Source organism: Panthera uncia, chromosome B1, assembly GCF_023721935.1.
Source record: "Panthera uncia isolate 11264 chromosome B1, Puncia_PCG_1.0, whole genome shotgun sequence".
Lineage (NCBI taxonomy): Eukaryota > Metazoa > Chordata > Mammalia > Carnivora > Felidae > Panthera > Panthera uncia.
Genome location: NC_064811.1, coordinates 158,272,588 through 158,287,863, shown reverse-complemented (window position 1 = coordinate 158,287,863; position 15,276 = coordinate 158,272,588). Strand labels below are relative to the sequence as shown.

Below are 15,276 nucleotides of genomic sequence, written 5' to 3'. Positions count from 1 at the left end.
TAAGAGTAGGGGACTTTCACACCCCACTTATAGCAATGAACAGATCACCTAAGCAGAAAAATCAATCAATAAACAATGGCTTAGAATGACACACTGGACCACATGGACTAAACAGATACATTCAGAGCATTTCATCCTAAAGCAGCAGAATACACATCTTCTCCAGTACACATGGAATGTTCTCCAGAATAGATCACATACTGGGACTCAAATTAGCCCTTAACAAGTACAAAAAGATCGAGATCATACCATGCATATTTTCAGACCACAACACTATGAAACTTGAAATCAACCACAAGAAAAAATCTAGAAAGATAACAAATACTTGGAGACTAAAGACCATCCTATCAAAGAATGAATGGGCTAACCAAGATGGTAAAGAGGAAATTAAACAGTATATGGAAGCCAATGAAAATAATAACACCATAGCCCAAAGTCTCTGGGATGCAGCAAAGACGGTCATAAGAGGGCAGTATATAGCAATCCAGGCCTTCCTAAAGAAGAAAGAAAGGTCTCAGATACGCAACCTAACCTTACACTTCAAAGAGCTGGGAAAAGAGCAACAAATGAAACCCAAAACCAGCAGAAGACAGGAAATAATAAAGATCAGAGCAGAAATCAAAGCTATTGAAACCAAAAAAAACAAAAACAAAACAAAACAAAAAAAACAGTTGAACAGATCAATGACACCAGAAGCTGGTTCTTTGAAAGAATTAACAAAATTGATAAACCCCTAGCCAGTTTGATCAAAAAGAAAAAGGAAAGGACCCAAATAAATAAAATCAAGAATGAAAGAGATCACAACAAACACAGCAGAAATACAAACAATAATAAGAGAATATTATGAGCAATTATATGCAAATAAATGGGCAATCAGGAAGAAATGGACAAATTTCTAGAAACATATATACTACCAAAGCTGAAACAGAAAGAAATAGAAAATCTGAACAGACCCATTACCAGTAAAGAAATAGAATTAGTAATCAAAAATCTCCTAAGAAACAAGAGTCCAGGGAAGGTTGGCTTTCCAGGGGAATTCTGGAAAAATGTAAAGAACATTTAAAGAACATTTAAACACCAAACATTTAAAGAAGAGTTAACACCTATTCTCTTGAGGCTATTCCAAAAAAAAAAAAAAAAAAAAAAAAAAGGAATACTTCCACTTTCTATGAAGCCAGCATTACCTTGATTTCAAAACCACACAAAGACCCCACTAAAAAGGAGAACTACAGACCAATTTCCCTGGAGAAAATGGATGCAAAAATCCTTAACAAGATGCTAGCCAACCAGATCCAACAATACATTAAAAATATTATTCACCACGACCAAGTGTGATTTATACGTGAGATGCAGGACTGATTCAATATCCATATAACAATCAGTGTGATACATCACATCAATAAAAGAAAGGCCAAAAATCACATGATCCTCTCAATAGATGCAGAGAAAGCATTGGACAAAATACAGCATCCTTTCTTGATAAAAACCCTCAAGAAAGTAGGTATGGAAGGATAGTATCTCAAGATCATAAAAGCCATATACGAAAGACTCACTGCTAGTATCATTCTCAATGGGGAAAAACTGAGAGCTTTCCCCCTAAGGTCAGGAACAAGACAGGGATGTCCGTTCTCGCCACTGTTATTCAACATAGTGGAAGTCTTAGCCTCAGCAATCAGACAACACAAAGAAATAAAAGGCACCCAAATCTGCCAGGAGGAAGTCAAATTTTCACTCTCGTGGATGACATAATACTCTATGAAGAAAAACCCAAAAGAGTCCTCCAAAAAACTGCTACAACTGATACATGAATTCCACAAAGTCACAGGATATAAAATCAATGCACAGAAATTGTTTGCATTCCTATACACCAATAATGAAGCAACAGAAAGAGAAATCAAGGAATTGATCCCATTTACAATTGCACCAAAAAACATGAAATACCTAGGAATGAATCTAAACAAAGAGGTGAAATATCTATACACTATAGAAAGCTTATGAAAGAAATTGAAGAAGACACCAAAAAAATGGAAAAATATTCCATGCTCCTGAATAGGAAGAACAAATATTAAGATGTCAATACTACCCAAAGCAATCTACATATTCAATGAAATACCTATCAAAATAACACCAGCATTCTTCACAGAGCTAGAACAAACAGCCCTAACATTTGTATGGAACCACAAAAGACCCCAAACACCCAAGCAATCTTGAAAAAGAAAACCAAAGCTGGGGGCATCACAATCCCAGACTTCAAGTTGTATTACAAACTGTAATCATCAAGACAGTAAGGTACGGGCATAAAAACAGACACGCAGATCAATGGAACAGAATACAGAACCCAGAAATGGACCCACAAACGTATGGCCAACTAATCTTTGACAAAGCAAGAAAGAATATCAAATGGAATAAAGACAGTCTCGTCAACAAGTGGTGCTGGGAAAAATGGACAGCGACATGCAGAAAAAAGAACCTGGACCACTTTCTTACACCATACACAAAAAATAAACTCAAAATGATGAAAGACCTAAACGTAAGACAGGAAGTATCAAGATCCTAGAGGCAAAACCCTCTTTGACCTTGGCCGCAGCAGCTTCTTACTCAACATGTCTCCAGAGGCAGGGGAAACAAAAGCAAAAAAACTATTGGGACCTCATCAAAATAAAACGCTTCTGCACAGTGAAGGAAACAATCAGCAAAACTAAAAGGCAACCAATGGAATGGGGGAAGATATTTGCAAATGACATATCAGATAAAGGGTTAGTATCCAAAATCTATAAAGAACTTATCCAACTCAACACCCAAAAAACAAATGATCCAGTGAAGAAATGGGCAAAAGACATGAATAGACACTTCTCCAAAGAAGACATCCAGATGGCCAACTGATACATGAAAAAATGCTCAGCATCATTCACCATCAGGGAAATACAAATTCAAACCAGAACCTCACACCTGTCAGAATGGCTAAAATTAACAACTCAGGAAACAACAGATGTTGGTGAGAATGCAGAGAAAAAGGATCTCTTTTTCACTGCTTGTGGGAATGAAAACTGGTGCAGCCACTCTGGAAAACAGCATGGAGTTTCCTCAAAATATTAAAAATAGAACTATCCTACAACCCAGCAATTGCACTGCTAGGTAGTTATCCAAGGGATACAGGTATGCTGCTTTGAAGGGGCACATGCACCCCAATGTTTATAACAGCACTATCAACAATAGCCAAAGTATGGAAAGAGCCCAAATGTTCATCAACAGATGAATGGATACAGAAGAAGTGATATATATATATATATAGATAGATAGATAGATAGATAGATATAGATATATAGATATAGATATAGATATAGATATATAGATATACACACACACACACAATGGAATATTATTCAGCAATCAAAAAGAATGAAATCTTGCCATTTGCAACTATGTGGATGGAACTAGAGGGTACTATGCTAAGCGAAATTAGTCAGAGAAAAACAAATATCATATGACTTCACTCATATGAGGACTTTAAGATACAAAACAGATGAACATGAGGAAAAGGAAGCAAAAATAATATAAAACAGGGAGGGGGACAAAACATAAGAGACTCTTAAATATAGAGGACAAAGAGAGGGTTGCTGGAGAGGTTGTGGGAGGGGGGATGGGCTAAATGTGTAAGAGGCATTAAGGAATCTACTCCTGAAATCATTGTTGCACTATATGCTAACTAACTTGGATGTAAATTTAAAAAATAAATAAATTATACAAACAAAAGGTATCCCTCTGTTGTCAAGTATGTTCTTAAAGGGGAAAACATGCCTTATGAACAAGAAAAGAAATTCCAACTTGAAGTGGATAATTAGTATGGTACTTGCTCTATCTTTTGAAAGAGTTTTAATACCTTGAAGAATTCTGTTCTTTTATCTAGATACTACTAAATAGTTTTCCAGTATGGGAAGAAATGGAAGCATCATGTGCAATGTTGGAGAAGATAATAAAATTTAATGACAATATTCTGGTTTTGTCAATAGACATTTTAAAGAATGCAAAAGCAAGCTAACAAGAGCAATGATTAGAGTTGTTAACTTCACAATGCTAATCTCCAGTGTGTGTGTGTGTGTGTGTGTGTGTGCGCGCGCGCGTGTGTTTACCAACAAATGTTCACTGGGAAAAAGAATGAAATAAATTGGATGTGACCAACTGCAGAAACTATGTTACAATTAAATGGAATAACTGCAAATAATTTTAGAAGCAAATTCTTCAGAACAAGGAACTACTGTAAGGGTTAAATTGTAGTGTAGAGCTAATGCTTAGCTTGAAAAATAACAGCTTTGTGTTGACACTGAAGGTTAAGAGATAACAGCCTTGCTTTGCTCTGGTAAACTACGCCTCATACCCTTGTAAATTAGGCTTCACCAATTAAGGAAACAAAAGTTCAAAGAAAAGAGTATCAGAGGCAGGGTCAAGGAGATCCACTGGTTGCAACTTAGAGGCAGAAAGTCTAAAGTAAACACATTAGGCAACTGTTTCTAACTCATCTGGAACCTGTTTCTTTGTTCTGTTCCCAGGTGATGATAAAACGATGTGATTGGTTATAAAAACTCTGTCCCCCGGCTGTTCGAGGCCGCACTCTTATCAAGAGTGTTGGTCCCATCGGCTGGCCTTGCCTCTCATTGTAATAAACTTTGTTGTGACTGTCACTGATGCCCGTAGCATTCTGTTTCAGGAGTCGTGTGGATGCAACACTACTGCTAAGGCAAGTCAAATCATCAGGGAAATACAATTTAAGAAAAAGGTATATAATTTAGATACTGAGAAAGATGAAATAAAATGGAGTCATTTATGTCAAGGGGTTTTAAAATGGATCCAGGAGGCCATTAAGAAAATGAAACTCAGGCGTGTCTTCACATGGTGTGAACTTTTGACTAGGCCAAACCTGTGAATCGGGCCAAACTGCAAATATTCCAACAACTCAGCCCAAACACTCATTACAGGAAGAGAGTTTTCTTAGTGATAGTCTTAGCAACTAATTATATTCAGACAAGATTAGTTTTCTGCCAACATTGCTCAAAATTCTTTGTAAACAACTATACAAGCACCCCCTTTTGTCTTACTTTTGTTGCCTGGGGGAACACAATTTGGGTTGCTATGGAATCTGTGCTTCCTGAATTGCAATTCTGAGACCCCAAATAAATATTTTAATTTCAGTTCCACCTCTTTTATAAGTCAAAAATACTTAAAATTTGTTTCAGATGAACAAAAAATAGCTTTTAGTATTTATAATTATATAGTATGCCCCATGAAATATTTTTTTATCTTTATATACATATGCATAGGCAATTAGAAACATTCAAAATTAATTGAGTACCCCCATGTTCTTATTTCTTAAATCTGGGAGCTCTCTATGTGTCTTCTAGGCATTCTTACTTTTACAGGTCCTACCTCATATTATACTGAATATATTAAAATACAGTCACACCCCACATTAGGAATAGTTTACTGTTGCAAAAATATTAAAAGGAAGCTTTTAAAACTGTTATCGTCAAAAGAAACACACTGAAATTCCATTTTATTAAATAATTTTTTTTAAATGTTAGATATTGGACAAGTCAACTATTGTCTTTGATATTGATATTGACAATATCAAAGATTGCTCAGTGATAAGTAATAGAGAGGGTTGGTATTATTCATTTCAGGAAAAAGGAAATTAAATAAAAAGTCCAATGGAACCCCTTCTTTCCAATCAGAAAAAAAAAAGCTGGAGTAGCACTCATATACCTTGCATAGCTAAGAATTCACTTGGTGGGTAGGGGCTGGAGACTGAGTGGTAAAAAAACAAACAAACAAACAAACAAACCAACCTAGTTACTAAAGAAAGAAAATGTAAAGAGTGCATGGGAGGAGAGGCTACCTTCAGAGAACTGGGAGTAATGGGGGAGGGAGAAACCTGATACAGTGTATCCTCATGTGAAACAGAGGGAAGGTTTTCAAAAAACCACTAAAAGATAAAAATAAATTTGGAGACCACAATTATGACTAGTATTAGATTATCCTATAGTATAGAAGGAACCATGTGAGAAACAGATTTTCCTGAGGAATTAGAGAAGGAGTATGTACCAATACCCAAGCTCAGACTGTTAAACCTATGTGCTAATTGCTATATAAGCCATCTATAAGCTAATTACCAGATCACCTTTCAGTCTCACTGACTCTGAAACCTGAGGAAAATAAACTGGAGGAAATCACCTGGGCTAAGACTAGCACTGGGGGACCAGAAAACTCAATAACAAACAAACAAAAAACCACTTCAATGCAATATTTAAGACATCAAAATTAGTGCAAAAAAAAAAAAATCATGATGAACAAGTTATCAAAGTTTTAAATCAAGACAGAATCTGACCCTGACTCACCTCACTCACCTTACCTTAATCCCGGTCCTGGAGGAATCTGTTTTTTGCCATTCCCTTACATTTTCTGCCTGAGTCAGGCACTTTGCCAGCTTCTCCCTGGCCCTGGCCATGGTAGATCCCACCCTTAAAATCCTTCATCTTCCACAGAAACACACACACACATATAAAGTCACACACATTCATACACTTCAAAATGTTCCTTGTTGTGAACCCTGCTCCAGCCATCAGCTCTGCCTCCAAGAATTGAGTTCCTGCCTCCATTCAGCAACTCTGGTCTTAATATTAAAGGCAACTTAGCCCAATTTATGATATAAAAATATTTCTCAATTACATTATTTTCTGGATCTGTTTTTGCATCAGATGATGAAATCTTTTCAGGAATTGTGGTTTCCAGAAATGTTTTATCGGAATCTAAAACAAAAATAAGCAAAGTTATTTTGATATACCTGTAATCCTACATTGTCCATATCCAATTCCACATTTGTTTCTCTGTTTTTTGCAGGGGAAAGATAATACTGAATTCAAGAGTGACCTGCAATTTTCAGTGAAGCAGGTGAAGGACAGCAGTCACCAAATCAGAACATCATTGACAAATAGCTTCTTTATGGCGATGCGACTGTTTCTAGAATAGCAAAATTTTGTACGTGGAAGACCCCTTATTCCATTTGTGTCCGTTTTACATAAAGAATACCCAGAGACGTGAAAAGATTTTCTGCCTGGAGTCTGCCTCTGCTTTCTTGGCCACAGGCTCCCGAGCGAGGGGCAAGAAGAAAGTGGGTAGGGAGAGTGCGGGGCTGGGATAAGGTCTGGGTCTGGGGCCTGGACCAAAAATGACAGCCCCCTAAGCGAACACAATCCCTCCGGGGGTTAGATGGCGAGGGGGAACAAGTATCTAGACTTACGGGGGTCTGCGTGCAGCTCTCCAAGTTGGGTGAGAAGGACCAGAAGAAGGAACATGGCTCCGCTGTCTTGGAGCACGGCTGGCGGTGTAACAGCAGTTGAAGCGTTGAGGAAGGTGGAGGCCCAGCTCGCGCAGGGCGCCTCCGGGGAAGCGCAGGCGGCGCCTCAGGGAGGAGCTCAAGGGAGAGGTCGACTGGGGGCTCTCGCTCTCCCCGTGCCCCTGGAGGTGGCATAACTAGCTCGGTAATGGTAACGTGCAGCGAGCGGACAGACCGGGGAGGGCTCAAGGCCAGACTGTCAAGACCCACACACATTGGGTTTATTAAGGAAGGAAAGGCTGTGAAATTTTCAATTCCCAGATTAGGGTGGTGCCTGGTAAGGCTTTTGTTTATATCTTGTACTTAGTCCAACGACTTCTGAAGTAATTTCTAGTTACAGTGAGGAGAAAGAGCAAAGATAAAAATGCTCAAGTTACTGATAACAAACAGTCCTCTATTATTATATTTACATATCATCCAAACAGGCAAAATGCTTGTATTTGCAAAAACTGCTGCAAACACTGTGACTTTTATAAATTTAAGTTCGTTGGATAAGCCATTATGGGACAGCTGTTGAATGCAGACCTCATACAATCCCTCCTCAGTCTCTTCCAATCATCTTTAATATCCCAAATTATTATTGCTACACTCTGTGTAATCCTGTGCCCCTAGTTTTTACTACTTTAATTAGACATTATTGCATTCTGCCTTTATAAGGAGCAAAAATAGTTCGATTTTTGAAGTCTATAGGCATTCTTTTCTTCACAGATCCTAGCCCACATCATAGTAAAAACATTAAAATACAGCCACACCCCACATTAACTATAATATTGCTTTAATAAATGCCAAAATCATGATTATAAATTTGATTTGAAATTGCTTGGCTGTCCCCAAAACTAAAGTAAGTTATTTGCAGAATATAACAGTAACAAATACCAAGTGGCCCAGAAATAAAGTCACAATAGACGGAATAATAGCAGAATGGATATATACCCTTTAATGAATTAGGAACTTGTACTATCAGATTAACAAACTCTCCTACAAAAGAATAAGAAAGAATTGAAAAGTAGAAAATACAAAAATAAAATTGAGATAAGAAGAATAGAAGTAGAACTGTCACTATCCAGATAATAGCATTTAAAAAGTTAGAAGCAAATATTAAAAGGGATAATAGAAAAGTTTCTCTCGATTTAAAAAATAAAAGAATGACCTTAGAAAGAACCCATATATTAACAACTGGACATTGAAGGAAAAACAAATCTGAAATTTAAAATGACAACAAGAGAAAATTCTGAAATCTACAAGAGGAAAAAACAGATCATTCAAGGAACAAGAAATTGACATTAAGAGACTTACTGGATTGATGAAATCAGTAGGTTATTAAAGTGTGGGCTGAAAGGAACTTTGAATTATTATTAAGGACACAATTCAAAATTTGTTCTTAAGTATGTCAGTTCAAGGAAGTTTTGACATAAAGAAATGATTAGGGAAATAGGAGATACTGTTAAATGACATCAGAAGTAATAGTAACCAAATGTCCACCGTCACCACTGTTACTCAACATAATGTTGGAAGTCTTAACCTCAGCAATCAGACAACACAAAGAAATAAAAGGCACCCAAATCTGCCAGGAGGAAGTCAAACTTTCACTCTCACAGATGACATGATACTCTATATTCAAAACCCAAAAGAGTCCTCCAAAAACTGCTACAACTGATACATGAATTCCACAAAGTCACAGGATATAAAATCAATGCACAGAAATTGTTTGCATTCCTATACACCAATAATGAAGCAACAGAAAGAGAAATCAAGGAATCGATCCCATTTACAATTGCACCAAAAAACATGAAATACCTAGGAATGAATCTAAACAAAGAGGTGAGAAATCTATACACTGGAAACTATAAAAAGCTTATGAAAGAAATTGAAGAAGACACCAAAAAAATGGAAAAATATTCCATGCTCCTGGATAGGAAGAACAAATATTATTAAAATGTCAATACTACTCAAAGCAGTCTACATATTCAATACAACACCTATCAAAATAACACCAGCAATCTTCACAGAGCTAGAACTAACCCTAACATTTGTATAGAATCACGAAAGACCCGAATAGCCAAAGCAATCTTGAAAAAGAAAACCAAGGGGCGCCTGGGTGGCTCGGTCGGTTAAGCGTCCGACTTCGGCTCGGGTCATGATCTCACGGTCCGTGAGCTTGAGCCCCGCATCAGGCTCTGTGCTGACAGCTTGGAGCCTGGAGCCTGCTTCAGATTCTGTGTCTCCCTCTCTCTCTCTGCCCCTCCCTGTTCATGCTCTGTCTCTCTCTGTTGCAAAAATAAATAAACGTTAAAAAAAATTAAAAAAAAAAAAAAAAGAAAAAGAAAAAGAAAAAGAAAACCAAAGCTGGAGGCATCACAATTCCGGACTTCAAGCTATATACAAAGCTGTAATCATCAAGACAGTATGGTACTGGCACAAGAACAGACACTCAGATCAGTGGAACAGAATAGAGAACCCAGAAATGGACCCACAAACGTATAGCCAACTGATCTTTGACAAAGCAGAAAAGAATATCAAAGGGAATAAAGACAGTCTCTTCAGCAAGTGGTGCTGGAAAAACTGGACAGTGACATGCAGAAGAATGAACCTGGACCACTTTCTTACACCACACACAAAAAAATAAACTCAAAATGGACAAAAGACCTAAATGTAAGACAGAAATCCATCAAAATCCTAGAGGAGAAAACAGGCAACAACCTCTTTGACATCAACCACAGCAACTTTTTACTTGACACGTCCCTTGACAGAGGCAAGGGAAACAAAAGCAAAGATTAACTATTGGGAGCTCATCAAGACTAAAACAAAACAAAACAAAACAAAACAAAAACCTTTTGCACAGTGAAGGAAACAATCAGCAAAACTAAAAGGCAATCGATGGAATGGGAAAAGATATTTGCAATGACATATCAGATAAAGGGTTAGTATCCAAAATCTAAAAAGAACTTATCAACCCTCAAAAAACAAATAATCCAGTGAAGAAATGGGCAAAAGGCATGAATATACACTTCTCCAAAGAAGATATCCAGATGGCAAACAGACACATGAAAAGACGCTCAGCATCACTGATCATCAGGGAAATACAAATCAAAACCACAATGAGATACCGCCTCACATCTGTCAGAATGGCTAAAATTAACCACTTAGGAAACAACAGATGTTGGTAAGGATGTGGAGAAAGAGGATCTCTTTAGCACTGCTGGTGGGAATACAAACTGGTGCAGCCACTCGAAAACAGTATGGAGGTTCCTCAAAAAGTTAAAAATAGAACTACCCTATGACCCAGCAATTGCACTACTAGGTATTTATTCAAAGGATACAGGAGTACTGTTTCAAAGGGGCACATGCACCCCAATGTTTATAGCAGCTCTATTGACAATAGCCAGAGTATAGAAAAATCTCAAATGTCCATCGACTGATGAATGGATAAAGAAGATGTGGCTTATATATACAATGGACTACTACTTGACAATCAAAAAGAATGAAATCTTGCCATTTGCAACAATGTGAATGGAACTAGAGTGTATCATGCTAAGTGAAATAAGTCAGTCAGAAATCATATGATTTCACTCATATGTGGACTTTAAGATACAAAACAGATGAACATGAGGGAAGGGAAGCAAAACTAATATAAAAACAGAGATGGGGGACAAACCATAAGAAATGTTAAATACAGAGTACAAACTGAGGGTTGATGGCAGGGTGTTGGGTGGGTGTTGGGAAGAACTAAAGGGGTAAGGGGCATGAGCACTGGTTGTTACATGTAAGTGATGGATCACTAAATTCTATTCCTGAAATTATTATTACACTCTATGTTAACTAGCTTGGATTTAAGTTGTTTTGTTTTTTTTTTTAAAGGAAGAAGTGATAGCCAGATAGTAAAGTGCTTGTAAGGAAAATGTAAATTTTGTTTATGTATATAAATTTATATATAGCAATTTAAAACAGGGGACTGGGGAAGGTCCCCCAGTGCAGCTGCCTTCTGCTCATACTAACTGGGTGTGAGAAACTCATAGGCTAGTTTCCCAGGAAAGCAGACTCTGAGACGCAGTTGTGTGTTGCAGGAGCTTTACTGGGAACTGTTCTCAGTATTGACACATGTTAGGAAAGGGGGCATAAGCTATGCAGAACTGAGTAGAAGAAGAAATGTGATACAGTTGAAGCAAAGACTTTGTCTGGTCCCACAGGGAGATATGGGATGGCCCTGCATTGCTGTCCTGAGTTGAAGCAAGGAGGCTGGACCTTCATAATCCACAATTACCCGTCATTGGATGTGAGCTGTCCCAGTGCTCACAAGAGTGTGAATGAGGAGATTCAGTTCAGCCAAGGGCAAGTCCAGGAGAGCAAGTGCTTCAGTCCAGGAACAGAGCTCTTAAAACAACATACCATCCATCACACCGCTGTTATAATATTCAGAGGGTGGCATGGTCAGAAACTGCTCTGCCACCTGAAGTAAATGAGGACTACAAAGTGACTGCCCCATGATAACTTGAGAGGAGCTAGAGCTAAGCCCTAAGAAAAGAATGCAAGTCACTTGACAGCCATTCCTAGGGCTTCTGCACTGGAGATGCCTCCTTGGAAGGACCAACCATACCTCCTAAGCCACCTCCAGACCCACCATCACCTCTCAACCAACCTGTGGTGACTAATGATGAAACAACTTCTAGCAACTGAAAGAAGACTGAACCTGTACAGGAGACCCAAAGGAGAAGACCGAGATGCAGGAGAAAGATCAGAAAAAATATGGCATCACAGGAGTCAACAGGAGAAATGGCTCAGAGAGAGTGTTCATGCATACCCTTGAGTCAATTGAAAAGACCCACATTTCCATACAGAAATCTGGAATGAAATAATCAGAATATGCATGAATGAAATAATGCATCCTGTGCCCTCTGTGTGTCTGCCCTGCAGCACCAGAACAGATTTTCAGTACACACTGGACAGCAAGACCAGCACATCCCAAATAAACGGGCCCTGCCAGTTAATCAAGTGTCCATCACAACATTTATATGTAGTCATATTGGTTTTGGGAAACATGTCTACATTATAATTCCCTGGCTTCCATCACCAGCATTAAGAATCAATCAGAATACAAACCCCTTCTGTCAATCAGAGCATGTTTTATTAACAGAAAGACCATGATTCACCTTATTAATCTCACAGGGGGAGTTTAGATCCTGGTAAGCACCACTCGTGTAGTGTACCATAAACTTGATTACAAGGAGAAAACCAAATACAGCATTATTACCATAAAGTCCTCACTGATAGTTTTCTGTCCCTCCCCCCAAAAATGTATTAAAGTCTTAAAATATACAAATCTAAACACATGGTAAAACATTTAAAAAATAAATAAATAAATGTAAGAAAAATTGACCAAATGAAACAGTAACAAAGTATATTTCTAATAACCCAGAATCAAATTCTGAGACAATATTAATATTACGTGATGCAAGGTGAGGGAAGATGCCAAAATAATAAAAATTTTTCAATTTGATTCTAAACTTGTGTTTATACAACTAAATATCCTAAAAATATATCAACAAAATTATAGGAATATAGGGGGAAATTGGCAAAAGCATAATCAGAGGTGGAAATTTAAACACACGTTATAATTATGGATAGGTCAAAATTCAGACAAACTTTAAAAAAAAATTTAATAGAATTAAATGACTCAGATAAATTTGACCCATTAAACGTTCATACAATTCTAAATCAACTGTAGAGAACACATATTCTTCTCAACCACTCATGAAACATTAACAAAATTATCATGTCCTAGGTCTTAAAATATTTCAACTAATTTTAAAGAATAAGTACATAATTCAATTTATATTTATTTCCAATTATATTAAAAATCATTCATATAGTTGGATTGTAATATATCATCTTCCTATTGACTGACTTTCCACTTGCCTTGCCCTTTTTATACGTTTTTCTCACCTTTCTTGCCATTTTTTGAATTTATCATTCTTTATTATTCCATTTTCTTCCTTTATTGGCATGACAACTATGTAGTTTTCAAATATTTCTTTTACTGGTTACCTTAGAATTACAAAAGGTGCCCAGGATAATTTCTCTATCTTAATATATACACTGATTAGCAATATTAATTACATCTGCAAAGTCCCTTCACGGGAATACCTAGATTACTGTCTAACTGAATAGAGCACAGGAATTTTGGAGGGACATCTTTAGAATTCTTCCTACAATAAGTGGCTAATTACTGTCTCCAATCCTTTGGGCTCTGAATGACCAGATCATGATATGACTGTCCATGTGTTATTCTTTGATGATGTGGCGGCATCATTTTTAGCAAGTCTTTGAGAAGGTATAAATTATAGCTTCCTTAATTCTGCCATAGGGTATGTATATTCAGTTTGAACTTCTATTGCTAGGTGCTTATTTGACTTTAGTTGAACCATAATGGTTCATAAATTTCACCAAGTCCTTCTGCAAACCAAAATATCTAAGTGGAATAGGATTGTGTCCTACTTGAAAAACCATAAAGTTAGATGGGAAATGAGAGTGCCATTGTATTGACAGATAAAGTTCATCTCTCATCTCATCATCTCATGATCCTGGAGCCTTACCTCTTATGAGGCATTCTTCTCTGACTGCTACATAACTTATGGATGGCTCCACCACCCTCACTTCCAAACAGCTAAGGTGGCAGATATACTACACCCAGCCTCTTGGCTTATACTCTTAGAGGAGAGTGAAGGAACCTAATCAAGGGAGCATGAGTAAAGACAGTACTCATGGAATTTACCTGGACTCTATAGTTAACATCAGGCCTAATCCTTATAGACCTCTATTACTTGTCTGTGCTGACACCTGGCATTCTAATTTTTAGCTGACTTATCTGGCATTCTAGTGGGTGGAGAAATGTGACTAGCATTGAACTGGTCAAATTCCTGTACAGTCAATCTTCTGATATTTCTAATAGAATTGAAAAACTAGGGGCACCTGGATGGCCCAGTCAGTTAAGCATCTGACTCTTGATTTCTGCTCAGGTAATGATCTCACGTTTCATGAGATTGAGCTCCACATCAGACTCTGTGGTGAGCATGGAGCCTGCCTGAGTAGGCTCTCTTTTGCTGCCCCCCACCTCAAAATAAATAAATAAATATTTTTTAAAAAGAAAAACTAATTTGGTGGACATTCACAAAATCTCTAGCATACATTGACATTGAACGATGCTGTTAATGTGCATGCAAAACCTATAGCATCCCTGACACATCAAACACCCTGAAAACAAATAAGTAATTGCCTATATATGGATCCAGGCTAATGCAGCATAAGAATGCCTTTAAGAAACTCATCAGTGTGAAGTTAGCTACAAATTAGCTCTTGCCCAAGGTGTCCTATTGTTCCTAAAATTATTATTGACCCTGCTTGTCACTGGCAGGTAGATTGCAATGGGTAGCTCCCTATCCTATCCATTAACCAAAACATTTATTTTCACTTGAGCTAATTCTCGTTCAGTTTACAGGCAACTCTGCAGGAGCAACATTACCCCAATTCCATAGTACCTTTTCAGAAAATACATTTTTTCACCTGTTTTGGATTTGGGATGGCATGTCCATGTCTGTTGTTGGCAAGGCTGAGCCAAGAGTCTAGGCAGCTCAGCTGGATTCAGGATTAATTATTAATTATATCTGTTAAATCCATCTGGTTCAATGTGTCATTCAAAGCCACTGTTCCTTTGTGATTTTCTATATGGATGACCCATCCATTGATGTAATTGGGGTGTTAAAGTTCCCTACTACTATTGTATTACTATCAGTTAGTTCCTTTATGTTTGTTATTAACTGCTTTATGTATTTGAGTGCTTTCATCTTGGGTGCATAAATACTTCCAATTGTTAAATCTTCTTGTTGGCTTGTTCC

The 15,276-nt window shown here is 37.4% G+C and overlaps 1 protein-coding gene across 6 annotated transcripts in view; it reads right to left on the bottom strand.

Moving 5' to 3' along the window:
- The window catches only part of LOC125923825 (disintegrin and metalloproteinase domain-containing protein 5-like), a 131,505-nt gene extending 124,034 nt beyond the window's left edge, over nucleotides 1–7,471 (bottom strand). For 2 of the 6 annotated variants that reach the window (XM_049632427.1, XM_049632430.1), the window contains exons 1-2: nucleotides 7,292–7,471; nucleotides 6,721–6,800 (exon numbers count right to left, since the gene is read on the bottom strand). In XM_049632427.1, the coding sequence (XP_049488384.1) occupies nucleotides 6,721–6,800; nucleotides 7,292–7,346 (135 nt within the window). In that variant the 5' untranslated portion in view covers nucleotides 7,347–7,471. Of the gene's footprint in view, nucleotides 1–6,720; nucleotides 6,801–7,291 lie in introns of those variants that run through there. The other 4 variants (XM_049632429.1, XM_049632433.1, XM_049632428.1 and 1 more) reach the window with 4 other exon arrangements.
- Nucleotides 7,472–15,276: the final 7,805 nt, after the last annotated feature.